The sequence below is a fragment of the Choloepus didactylus genome, chromosome 9 (genome assembly GCF_015220235.1).
Source record: "Choloepus didactylus isolate mChoDid1 chromosome 9, mChoDid1.pri, whole genome shotgun sequence".
Classification (NCBI taxonomy): domain Eukaryota; kingdom Metazoa; phylum Chordata; class Mammalia; order Pilosa; family Megalonychidae; genus Choloepus; species Choloepus didactylus.
This window is the reverse complement of record NC_051315.1, coordinates 95,634,011-95,647,638: the sequence shown is the minus strand read 5'-3', so window position 1 is coordinate 95,647,638 and position 13,628 is coordinate 95,634,011. Positions and strand designations below refer to the sequence as shown.

The 13,628-nt window shown below is 36.1% G+C and overlaps 1 protein-coding gene across 15 annotated transcripts in view; it reads right to left on the bottom strand.

Moving 5' to 3' along the window:
* Positions 1-13,628, bottom strand: part of NBEAL1 (neurobeachin like 1) — a 281,631-nt gene that overhangs the window by 94,192 nt on the left and 173,811 nt on the right. For all 15 annotated transcript variants that reach the window (XR_005218944.1, XM_037850425.1, XM_037850424.1 and 12 more), the window contains 3 exons: positions 13,405-13,533; positions 7,874-8,179; positions 7,632-7,781 (listed from right to left, as the gene is read on the bottom strand). Coding sequence is in view for 14 of the 15 variants with exons in the window: in XM_037850425.1 (XP_037706353.1) it covers positions 7,632-7,781; positions 7,874-8,179; positions 13,405-13,533 (585 nt within the window). In the remaining variant the exon portion in view is untranslated. The remainder of the gene's footprint in view (positions 1-7,631; positions 7,782-7,873; positions 8,180-13,404; positions 13,534-13,628) is intronic.

Genomic DNA, 13,628 nt, shown 5'->3' with positions numbered 1-13,628 from the left:
AATGCACTATACCAGAAATGGGTTACATTTTTTTATGAGGATTTATTAGGTCACAAATTTACGGTCTAAGGCATGAAAATGTTCAAATCAAGGCATCAAGAGGTAGATACCTTCTCTGAGGAAAGGTCGATGACATCTGGGGTTCCTCTGTCACATGGGAAGGCACACTGCAATGTCTGCTGCTTCTTCTTCTGGCTTCTCGTTTCAATGGCTGTCTCCAAAATGTCTCTGGGAGTTTTCTAAGTATCTCTGAGCTCTCTGAGTTTCATCTGTCTTTTATCCTCTCATAGTCCCCTCCAGCAAGGGGACTAAGACCCACCCTGAATTGGGTGTGTCATATCTCTATGGAAACAACCTAATCAAAAGGTCCCACCCAATAATAAGTCTGCCACCACAAGATTGGATTAAAAGGACATGGTTTTTCTGGGGTAAATAACAGATTCCACCCAATACAGGGTTGGACAAAATACATTTTATGATTTCAATTATTTTGAATTTATTGATACTAGGTTTTAGACCTAACCCATGGTCTATCCTGAGAATAATCCATGTGCACCCAGGAAGAATTTGTATTCTGCTGTTGTTGGATGCAGTGTTCTATATATGTCTATTAGGTCTAGTTGGATTGTAGTAGTGTTCAAGTCTTCTATTTCCTTTTTGATCTCTGTCTAGATTTTCTATCTTTAATTGAAAGTGAGGCATTATAGTCTCCTATTAATGTAGATCTTTCTATTTCTCCCTTCAGATCTGTCAATATTTCCTTCATATATTTTGGGGCTCTGCCATTAGGTGCATTTATAATTATGACTTTTTGTTTGACCCCGTTTTCAGTATATAGTGGCCTTTGCCCCTCATAAAAGTTGCTGACTTAAAGTCTATTTTATCTGATATTAGTTAGCTCTCTTTTGGTTACTACTAGCATGGCAAATATATTTTTTCCAGCCTTTTACTTTCAACCTACTCTTAATCTGCTTATATCTTTGAATTTAAAGTGAGTTTCTTCGAAACAGCATATGGCTGGGTCGTGCTATTTTTTTAATCCATTTTGCCAATCTCTGAGTTTTGATTGGAGTGTTTAATTCATTTACACTGGAAGTAATTACTGATACTGCAGGACTTTCTTCTGCCATTTCTTTGTAAGTCTTGCACTTTTTTTGACCTTCAATTACCCTGTTAATGCCTATTTTCCTATCGATTTGATATTTTGTATTGTAATATTGAGTCTCTACTCTTTTCTTTCTGTATATATTTTTCATATATTTTTGTTCTGGTTATCAAGGGGCTAATATTTAATATACTAAATCAAAGACACATTTGATTTGATACCAACCTAACTTCAACAGCATACACATGCACTGTTCCTATATCTGTTAACCCCACTTTTTTTTGTTGTACTTCTTATAAATTATATTTTTATACATTGCTTTCCCAAATCCAAAAATTTATTGTCAATTTTTATGCATTTGAATCTTAGAACTTGTAAGTAAAAAGTGGAGTTATATACAGAAACAGCACAATACTGACATTTATAATTACCCACGTGGTTACCTGCACACTCAGTTATTTCTTTATGCTACTTTGATCCTCTGTCTAGTGTCCTTTCCTATCAGGCTGAAGAACACTCCATTAGCTTGTTCATCTGGGAATGTCTTAATCTCTCCCTTATTTGTGAAAAGCAGGTTTGCTAGATTTAAAATTCTTGGTCGGCAATTGTTTTGTTTCAGTACTTTATATATCTTGCCCATTGCCCTCCTGCCTCTGTGATTTCTGATGAGATATTAGCACTGAATCTAGTTGGGACTCCCTTGTACATAACACACTGCTTTTCTCTTGCAGCTCTATGAACTCTTGTTGTCCTTTGCTTTTGATAGTTTGACTACAATGTGTCTGGCATGTTTCTCTACAAGTTTGTCATATTTGGGGTTTCTTGAGCTTCTTTAATGTTCATTTTCGTATCTTTTGTTAAATCAGGGAAGTTTTCTGTAATCACTACCTTGAATATTCTTTCTACTCCTTTCTCTCCCTTTTCCTTCTAGGACTCCCACAGTGCATACAATGGTATGCCTGATGGTGCCCAAGTGTCTGTTAGGCTCTGTTCACTTTTTAAAATCCTTTTTACTTTCTGCTCCTCAGAATGAATCATTTCAATTACCTTGTCTTCTAGCTCATCAATCCTTTCTTCTGTCAGTTCCAATCTGTTATTGAACTCCTGGGAATCTTTCATTTCATTTATTGTGGTCTTCAACTCTAGTAGTTCCATTTGTTGCTTTTTTATAGTTTGTCTTTATTGTTCATTCATTGTTTTCCTGATATCCTTTAGTTCTTTGTTTTCCTTTATCTCCTGAAGCATATTAAGGATCAAAAGTGTTAGTCCATAAGGTCAGAAAAGTCTGGTCTTTGTTGATAATTTGTGTATTTTCACCTTATTCCTTTGGATGGGCCAACATCCTGTTTCTTTGTTTGTCTTGTTGCACACTGTACATTTTTATATTTTAATGTGTTAATACTGGGACTTAGTCCCTGAGATATCTGTTCCTTAAGTCTGTATTCAGCTAGCGATATCAGAGAGATTTCCTTAAGTGCCAAGAGCTAACAAAACCAAATCAAATCTATGAAAAAACACCTTTAACAGTCTTTGCAAATTGGCTCTGCCTTGGCCAGTTTGCTCTCCTTCAGAGTTTATCCTTCCTATCAAGACGATTATCCTAAGGTGAATGCGAAGTGCAGGGTCCTCCCTGTCTTTTCTGAACCTGTATTGTCCTGGGCTTGTCCTTACACCTGGCCTTAGGAATTTCCCTGTTTACAGGACTTCTAATGACCCCTCTACTCCCTATGAAATAGAGTCTCTCCCCTTTTTAGGGTGCTCTATTGAGTTGGCAATCCTTTTCCCTAGGTAGCTGTCCACAAACTGCTACTTCCTAGGACAAGTTCTGGGAGGGCCAGTCGGAGATGATTTCTGGTTTGGTCATTCAGGAAGCCACCTGACTGATTGGCAATGATATACAGCCACCCCAGTATGTGCACAGGGGTTATAGGTCCCACACCACAACACACCAGGGAGAGGTTTAGGAAGAACCCAGCAAGGGTGCCTCAAGCTTCTCCTACAGCTTCCCCCCTCCCCCAGTTCCACTTTCCTAATTTATTGGAACTGCTCTTTTTTAAAAATATTTTTTATTGTGCAATATAACATATACATAGAAGTGATAATTTTCCAAGTGCAATTTAACAAGTAGTTAGACAGCAAATTTCAAAGAATGTTATGGGTTACAGTTCCACAGTTTCAGTTATTTCCCTATTATGAAATATAACATATAGGCAAAAAGGTAATAACTTTCAAAGTACGATTTAACAAGTAGTTATTCAGGAAGTTTCTAAAATCCAAAAATGTTATGAGTTATAGTACCATAGTTTCAGTATTTCCTTATTGTGAAGTATAACATATATGCAAAAAGGTGATAACTTTCAAACTACAATTTAACAAGCAGCTACAGAGCACATTTCAAGGAATGCTATGGGTTACAGGTCCACCATTTCAATTCTTTCCTTCTAGATATTCTAATACCCTAGTAACTAAGAAAAGAAAATTATACAGAGATTTAGTAGTCATAATTCTTGTTAAATTCCATCTTGTCAGTAGCTACCCCTCCCTCTAATTTAATCACTTTCCCAATCTTCAGGGAGGCTAGGCAGTGACTACCATATTGAAAATGGGTGTCAGCGTTATGGAAAAAGGGGACACATCCAATTGATGTTCTTGAAGAGGCTGTTGCCTCTGGGTTTTGGGACTTACCTGGCATAGGAGTTCTCCGGAGTATTTAAGTTTCTAAAGAATAAACTTAGGAAGTGAAATTTTACAGAGTCTCAGATAGGGATCTAGGTATTCTTTAGGGTTTTTGGGACTACTACTGATTTGGGCTTATCATACTGTGGCCATTTGGCATATGTAGGAGAAGCTTGCATAGGAGTAACCTCCATGACAGTCTCTCAACTCTATTGGAATTCTCTTAGCCACGACACCTTATTTTGCTGCCTTTCTTTTCCCCACTTTGGTCAAAAAGGCATTCTCAACCCCTTGATGCCAGGGTCACGCTCATTCCCACAGTATGTGTCCCACATCAACAGGAAAACTCATTCACCTGGAGGGTTCTTTCCCACATTGGGGGAAGGGTGGTGAATTTATTTGCAGAGTTGGGCTTAGAGAGAGAAAATCCACATCTGAGCAACAAAAGAGGTTCTCTGGAGGTGACTCCTAGGCATAATTATACGTGGGCTTAGCCTCACCTCTACAGCCGCAAGTTTCACAAGAACAAGCCTCAAGATCGAGACCTTGACTTATAAAGTAGGGGGTTCCTAAGTTCACATATGTTCTGTCCATGATAATTTATACATATGTCACATTATTATCAATTAGTTGTACAATTCTCATCACTCTCTGTTTTAAACAATTCTCATGACTCAATATACCTCGTAGCTCTTTTCAGCCCTTCATTATTAATCCCGACTATTTGTGTGGTACTGGTAAAGTATTTATATTAATTATAGTCCCTAGTATGCAGTAGGTAAGTTTTTTCCATATTCCATGCTGTTGTCAACTCTCTGTACTAGTGTCATACCTTAGAAGTATATCATGCAAGCACCTCTCTATATTTATAGTGCTGATCTGCAGGATATATGCCTTTAAACAACCCCTTTCAATTCTATTCACCTTCAATACAACTCTGATACTTATAATTCCATTAACGAACAATCATCACCCCATCTATTCCCATACCTTTGAATTCACCATCATTAACATATCTAAACATATTAGATTATCATTACCCCTTCACCAGCTTCTGTCTATCTCTAGGTCACCAATATTCTATATTATAAGACAGTGATTTTACATTGTTCAGAGAGTTCATAGTAGTGGTGGCATACAATATCTCTCCTTTTGTATCTGTCTTATTTCAATCAGCATTATATCTTCAAGGTTCATGCATGTGTCATTTGTTTCAGGACCTTGTTCCTTCTTAATGCTGCATAGTATTCCATCATATGCATATACCACATTTTGTATATCCTCTTGTCTGTTAAGGAAACTTGGATTGTTTCCATGTCTTGGCAATTGTGAACAATGTCATTATGAACATCAGTGTACAAATGTCTGTTTGTGTTAACTGCTTTCAGATCTTCTGGGTATATTTCGAGAAGTAGAATTGCTGCATTGTAGTGCTAACTCAATATCTAGTATTCTGAGAAACCACCAGAATGTCTTCCACAGCAGCTGTACCATTATACAGTCCCACCAGCAATGAATAAGTGTTCCAATTTCTCCACATCTTCTCCAGCATTTATTGTTTCCTGTTTGTTTAATGGCAGCCATCCTTATTGGTGTGAGATAGTATCTTATTGTGGTTTTGATTTGCATTTCCCTGATATCTAGTGAAGATGAACATTTTTTCATTCGTTTTTTAGCTGTTTGTACTTCCTCTTTGGAAAAATGTCTTTTCACATCTTTTGCCCATTTTATAATTGGGCTGTTTGTACTACTGTTATTGAGTTGTAGGGTTTCTATATATATGCAGGGTATCAGTCTTTTATCGGAGATATGGTTTCCAAATATTTTCTCTCAGTAGTTGGCTGCCTCTTCACCTTTTTGATAAAGTCCTTTGAGGCAAGAAGCTTTTGATCGTCAGGAGTTCCCATTTATGTCTTCAGCCCAGACTTCAGCTTCTACAGCTCTGCCTTTAAAGTCATTTTTCCTTCGATCTGTCCCTTTTCTTTCCAGGATTGCAGTGGTTCGTTCATACAGATCTCACAAAAAACTTGTTGGTTTTCAAGGGTAATACACAGGGTCCCAAACCATCCATCAGACAGTAGAACTTTCCACAAATCCTTTCTGGATAACTGTATTTCCAATCCTGACTTTGCACTGAAATGCAGACTGGTTCCATGTCCAGTTAAACCCTCACATGGAGCACTATTCTCTGGGAACTTGCTTTCTGGAAGGACAGAATTTTCCAAACCATTAATTTCTGATTTATTTGTACCTAGGAGTTCAATTCTCAGCTTATCCCTTTCCTCTCACATTTTACTGTAAGTTGCAAGGAAAAACCAGGCTGCACTTTCCATATTTACTTTGGGTATCTCCAAGCTCATCACTTTCAAATTCTGCCTTCCATCTGACCTCAGGATTCAATTTTGCCAAGCTCTCTGCCACTTTAAAACAAGGATTACTTTTCTTCTAATTTGCAATGACACCTTCATTGTTTCTGTCTAAGGCCTCATCAGAAGTATCTTTAACATCCATATTGCTACCAACGGTCTTTTCCAAGCAATCTAGGCCTTTTCTAGCAAACAACTCTCAATTATTCCCACCTCTACTCATTACCCAATTACAAAGCCTTTTAACATTTTTGATATCTGCAATAGCAGCACACCACTCTTCTGGTCTCAAAATCTGCCTTAGTTTGCTAAGCTGCTCAAAGCAGATACTATAAAATGGGTTGCTTTTTAACGAGAATTTATTAGCTACAAGCTTACAGTTTTGAGGCTGTGAAAATGTCCAAATCAATGAATCATGAAGTCAATGCTTTCTTCCCAGAGACTGGCTGCTGGCGATCCTGGACTTCTCTGCCACATTGCAAGGCACATGGTGGCATCTGCTGGCCTCTCCCTTCTCTTCTGGGTTTCACTGCTTTCAGCTTCTTGCCTCTGTGGCTTTTCTATCTCTTTCTCTGAATTTCATTTTCTTACAAAGGGCTCCAGTAAGAGGATTAAGAAACACCATGAATGAGGTAGATCACATTTGAACCAAAAAATCCTACCTACTATGGGTCCACACCCACAAGAATGGATTAGCTTTAAGAACATGATTTTCTGGAGAACATACGGTTCCAAACAACCACAGGAGCTTTTAACTACAAATTTGATTTATTTAGCAGACGCAGGACTAGTCTGGGTAATTCTTTATTCTTGAATTAGTTTTGGATACTGTGTCTTTCAAGAAATTGGTCAATGCCATTAGTCCAAGTGTTCCTGTACTATCAATTTGATGTCTGGGTGAGTGGTGATATCCCTCTTTAGTACTCGATATTAGAGGCTTTTTCCTTCTCTTTTTTTGCTCTGTCAACCTGGCTAGATGTTTATCAAATTTACTGATATTCTGAAGAACCAGATTTTGGATTTACTGAGTTTACTGTTTTTGTTTTCAATTTTATTGATTTCTGTGCTTTATTAATTTCTATTTCATGCTTGCTGTGAGCTTAGATTACTTTTCTTTTTCTACATTGTTAAGGTGTAATCTTAAATTAATGACCTGAATTCTTTTTTCTTTTCTAATATAAGAACTTAGTGCTATAGGGTTCCTTCTAAGCACTGATACACATCCATCCTCCTTAGAGATAACTACTCATGTACTATCAGCTTCATAAACTTTTTATATATTCATCAACCTATAGAATATTTTGCTATTAGTTTATTTTAATTGTTACTGATCAGTTGTTTTTCTTTTAATTTTGACATAGTTTTCAATCAATCAAAATACTACTTGTTTTCAAATTTCAGACTTCGAATTACTCTCCTTTGAATATTAAATGCTTATGATCAACAAGAATATCATGATATGAAAAACATTTAACAAATTTTACCTGAAATTTGAGCTTGCTTTCTCCTCCTTCACGATCTCGTTTATGCATATTGACCATTAAGACTTCATAACAATCCTTCCAATAAAGTGCCATGTTCTCATGACCATCATAAAATGTATGGGCTTCATACTGCTTCATATAAGGTACAATCTTATATAAAAAATATATATATAACTTAATATACGTCTATGAAAATGATAATTTAGTAGAAAAAAATCTCACTTATAAAAGATAAAACTTACATATTTTTCAATGTAAACTTGCCATTCATTCGTACTGCAATATTCTTGAAAATCTTCAAAAAACGAAGCACTACCATTGGTAAGAGGTAAAGAAGGCAGATGCAAGTTCATGAAGAGAAGCTCATAAATTTTGGAAACCAGTGTACGGATAAGAGGAATCAAAAATGAGTAGACTTCAGTCTGTTCCTTGATTGATTGACTTAGCACATGCTCTAGCTTTCCTAAAATGTAGCATGCTTCATTCTGATTTTCAATCACTTTTGTCTGAAGAAGGGTATTTAGCTTAGCTGATGCCACTGCACAAACCTAGAGGAAACATAATTGAGGTAAGAAAGAGCTGACTAAAGAAAAAAGAACAGGCATTTAATGAAAGCAAAAACTCTGTCTGGTTCCTCTTAAAGTTTTGTTGTCGTGGTTTTTAATTATAAAAGTAACTCATGGTTATTAATTTGGAATATACGGAAAGGCTGGAGTGGATAATTTATCGCCCCAGTATCCACTCCAGTCCTCCATATAGTTTATAAGGGATAAGGGAATGAACCCATCTCTAGCTCTAACAACAGGTACTAAAAAATAAAAGCCAAACAAAATATACAACCCTGCGCCACAGTGACTGGTTCAGTAACTCATAAGTCAGTCAATTTATGTCATTGCCTTAGTCACAGGGATTTATTCAGGACTGGTCCTATGGTGCAAGTTCAGAACTTTTACATAATCACTGCCAAGAACTGTGAAGGGTCGGACTTTACCCTACTTCCAAGCTCACAAGTAAGCCTGTCACAGTTTCATGGATGCTGACAGAAGCCCTGAGACTTCTGAGTCAGTGACAATAATCTACAGCAATAGCAGCAGCCAAAATAACAGCATTTATGCTGGTTCCCAAACTCCAATTCATAAAGGGACAGATAAGAGGACTGGATGATGCCTGCACATGCAGTGGCTGCATTTTAGGAGAGGAACCCCAAGCAGAGGAACCCAAATCTTTTATCTTAGACACTAAGCCTGTCTTGGAGAGAGACATTATCTTCATATTACTGGACAGTAAACAAACCTTCCCTTTGCTCTGGAAAGAGATATTTTCTCCATCTTCTAATGTTGCTCACTAGATAAGCATCTTTAAAAAGATGGGTCATAACAAAGACAGTCAGTGTATCTGTTTACAAGATATGCAGAAACGTGACAGACCCATGAAGAACAAAGACTACAGAAAGAAGTTCTGTCTTTCTCGGGAAATGAACAGGAAGCATGTGGTCCCAATTGTGGCTAGCAGCCACATTGTGGTCATAGGGAAGCCAGCTTAAGACAGGCTTAAAATGATCAACAGCAATACTATAAAAATAGCAACTAAATGGAACTGGAGCCTGGAGTGAATCATGCCTTAAAGTCATCCTAACTATGGGCTTTTAAATTATACAAACTAATAAATCTCCTTAACAAAGTCAATTTGAGTAGGTGTTTCTGTTATTTGGTATCAAAAGCATTCCAATACATAAAGGACAGGTACATAGGAGACCAAGCCCTTGATCAGAAACCTAATCATCGTTAAAATTTCCCAGAAAAATGCATATTCAGGGCACAAGCCCAGGCAAAGGAATACTCTATATTCCTAATAAGCTTTGGCCTTAAATTCCAATGTGAAGAGGTAAATTAGTTCACAAGGGGGCCTCTTATTGTCTAGGGTAGAGAAAGATACAAGTCTTATAACCAAAGTAGGACAAATGATTTATTGTGCCCACTTTTCCCTTAATCCTAGACTCCAATTTTAAATCGTAGTAACTCCAAAACAAAGAAATGAGAGAGAAGAAGAAGAAATTATTAGAACCAGAATCTACTTAAATAACACCTTGTGCCAAAAGCTCAGGGAGTCTTTGCAAACCAAGGTAACAAGAAGAAAATTCAAGCAGTCTTTCCGTGTCTTAATAAAGCAGAAAGCACCAGAGGTAATGATCTCTAAGATGGCTCAAAACTTCAACTCTACCCTCCCCAGACTTTCTATGAAGCCCCCAGTTTAGTTTTTGAATCTGATAAAGAGATAAATTCCACTAGAGGTAAACAAATTTGAAAAAAGAAATCATAAAATTCCTTCATCCAGGAAATACCAATGCTAATATTGATTCTGGGGCTTTTGTGCTAATTGTTTTTTAAAATACTGTTTACATAAAAAATGGAATATCCATTAACTTAGTACCATGAAATGAGATAAATTATAAGGTTACAGGTTTATTTAAAAGTGTAAAGATACTTTTAATGAATACATGATAATTTACTTGACACTGACTTAACTATATAAATAGACACATACACATACCCAGACAGACACACACATATAGGTATGATTTCTGCCCTCCTCTATTAGAAAGCATACTGCATTAGGGTGGCTCCCTTGAGGAGCCTGTGGAGAATGCAGGGGTATTGGCCTACCCCACCTCGATGGTTGCTAACATGACCACAGACATAGGGGACTGGTGGTTTGATGGGCTGAGCCCTCTACCATAGGATTTACCCTTGGGAAGATGGTTGCTGCAAAGGAGAGGCTAGGCCTCCCTATAATTGTGCCTAAGAGCCTCCTCACAAATGCCTCTTTGTTGCTCAGATGTGTCCCTCTCTAGCTAAGCCAACTTGAAAGGTGAAATCACTGCCCTCCCCGCTACGTGGGATCAGACACCCAGGGGAGTAAATCTCCCTGGCAACGTGGAGTATGACTCCCGGGGAGGAATGTAGACCTGGCATCATGGGATGGAGAACATCTTCTGGACCAAAAGGGGGATGTGAATGGAAATGAAATAACCTTCAGTGGCAGAGAGATTCCAAAAGGAGCCGAGAGGTCACTCTGGTGGGCACTCTTACGCACAATTTACACAACCCTTTTTAGGTTCTAAAGAATTGGGGTAGCTGGTGGTGGATACCTGAAACTATCAAACTACAACCCAGAACCCACGAATCTCGAAGACAATTGTATAAAAATGTAGCTTATGGGGGTGACAGTGGGATTGGGAAAGCCGTAAGGACCACACTCCACTTTGTCTAGTTTATGGATGGATGAGTAGAAAAATAGGGGAAGGAAACAAACAAACAGACAAAGGTACCCAGTGTTCTTTTTGACTTCAATTGCTCTTTTTCACTTTAATTATTATTCTTGTTATTTTTGTGTGTGTGCTAATGAAGGTGTCAGGGATTGATTTAGGTGATGAATGTACAACTATGTAATGGTACTGTGAACAACTGAATGTACGATTTGTTTTGTATGACTGTGGCATGTGAATATATCTCAATAAAATGAAGATTTAAAAAAAAAAATACATTGCTGCCCTCATCATCATCTGCTCCCCCTGCCCATTCTGATTTAATTTTTATCGGTGATGCTCCACTCAGTTATTTTTAAAAATCTCCTTTAGATGATTTCATGTACGGCCAGGAACGAGAATCACTGAACAAGCTAAGATAACTGGGGGAACAGAGATCCAAGAAAATGAAGAGCATATGCTGCACCTAAATGAATCAACAACCATCCAGTCCTGCTTTCAAGATACGCTGGGAAATCTTGTTTTTTTAATGTGAAATCTCCTAATACCTAAATATCAGCAATAATTAATATTTATGAACCAAAAAGAAGTTTGTTGGCTAGATTCATTTTACATAAAAGCAACTTTACTAGAACCCCTATAAGGGAAAAGGTTCCTTTCCTCCTTTAATGTACAGAACTTCAGAGGGATATGCTTTTATTCTTGAGAGAATGAAATTAAATAATAGGCTACTGAGAAATGTTTTTGGCCACTAAATATTGGTAGATAGGATCAGTCTTATCTGTAGGTGCTATATTTATTCAACAAAGATTTATAGAGTCCCTACTTTAGGACAGTCACTAGATATTTAATAGTGAACAAAATAAATGGACATTTTGCTTCCAGAAAATTTCAACAGGTAGAAAAACATTGAGGGTGACTATGAATGGAACAAAACAGAGCCCTAACATCTAAAATAAATAACTACCTGGCACACTGGTTAAAACTCCTTCAACAGTCATGAGGCTAATATTAATTAGAAATGCTGAAAAAAAAAACTATGCTAGTTCTATATGTAGGTAGGGGGAAAAAACACCCAAATATTGTAATAAACCTACATGTGCATAAAGACTGCTCTGTATTTTAAATTTCCTTAGGATATAGTTTTAGACTAGAATTACTAGACAAAAAGTATAATCATTTTTTTGTCTTTAGTTCATATATTTTCAAATTGTTCTCTCAAAGGCTGTACGATTCAAACTTCCACCATCCATGTATCAAAATGCCTGTTTTCTTGTTTAGCTTTTCTGCATTTTTCAAATTTTTTACAATGAATATGTGTTGCTTTTACGATTAAGAAAAATATCAATTTTTAAAACTTTAAAAGGATGTTTATAATAAAGCATTTTTAGTAACATGGGAAAAAGGAGTTTGATGTAATAGTAAAAGAAAAAGCAGAACATAAAATTATCAAAATACATGATGAATTCAACCTGAAAAAGATATATGCATTAAAAAAAGGAAAGAAATATACTAAAATATTGGCAGCAGTTTTCTCTTAAGAGATGATGAATGATTTATTTATTTTCTTCTTTATGAGTTTGTGTATTTCATATAATGAGTATGTGTTATTTTTAAGAGCAGAAAAAAATAGCTATTTAAAAAAGAATCATCAGGTATGGCCTTTTTTTTAAACAGAGAAAACCTATGTCAGAATTTTAACCACTCCATCTTTTAATCAACATTATGGCCAAGTTTAGGTATATTAGAAACCAGTCAAGTCCTTCACCCTTTCCTCCAAATACATTTAAATTACAAAATTAAAACAAAATAAAAAGGGCCAGACAGATAGTTATAGGATATATAACATGACTAATCAAACCCATGTTCTCACATAAAGTACCAAATGTAAATAGAAAAATGACAGACTAAAAGTCACATGGAATTTTTCCAACCTTTTTTTAAAAATCCAAAATAGAAATAATAAATATTCCTTGAGACCATATTTATTTATCCTTGTTTCTAAGACCTAACACAACGCTTAACACTTGGTAGATATTCAGTTTGGTGAATTAGAAAACATAGGACAGACTTTTAAATTGTGAGTTAGTAAAATAACAAAAAAAAAAAAAAATTAAAATAAATGAAAGGAAACAATTTTAAAAATAATTTTCCTAAAAAATGGAAGACCTAAACTATGTAGACATAAAAAGTCCAATGTAGACTGTACAGCACCGAGCTACACTGAATATAGGTGATATGAGTAATGCTTTCTAATATAAGCTATGTATAAATCCTTTAAAAGAAAACCTTAAACTTGTACTGAGTCATAAAAAAAAATAAGAAATAATCAATTAACTGCCTTTCAAGCTCCTTTCTGATCTCACAAAACTGAAACAAAAGTAAAATTATGAACACTTTTCAAACCAAGAAAATATTAAAATACTGAAAAGGTATTATTTAGTTATCATGTAAATAACACCTATGCAGCATGCAAGTATAGAAAATAATGTAAAAGAATTGACGAACCTGAACATTACCCTGTCCAATGAATCCTAGAAGCAACTGGATCTGCATTTGAGAGAGTTTTACCCACTCTGGGCTTTCAGAATACCAGTCTGACAGACAGTCAAAGAGCAGCATCATATTCTCTAAAAGCTATCATGAATAAAAAATTGAGAAATAAAAACATTCAGTTTTTTAACCTACTTATGATGTGTTCTCCCAACATTAATACAAGTCATAAATATTTC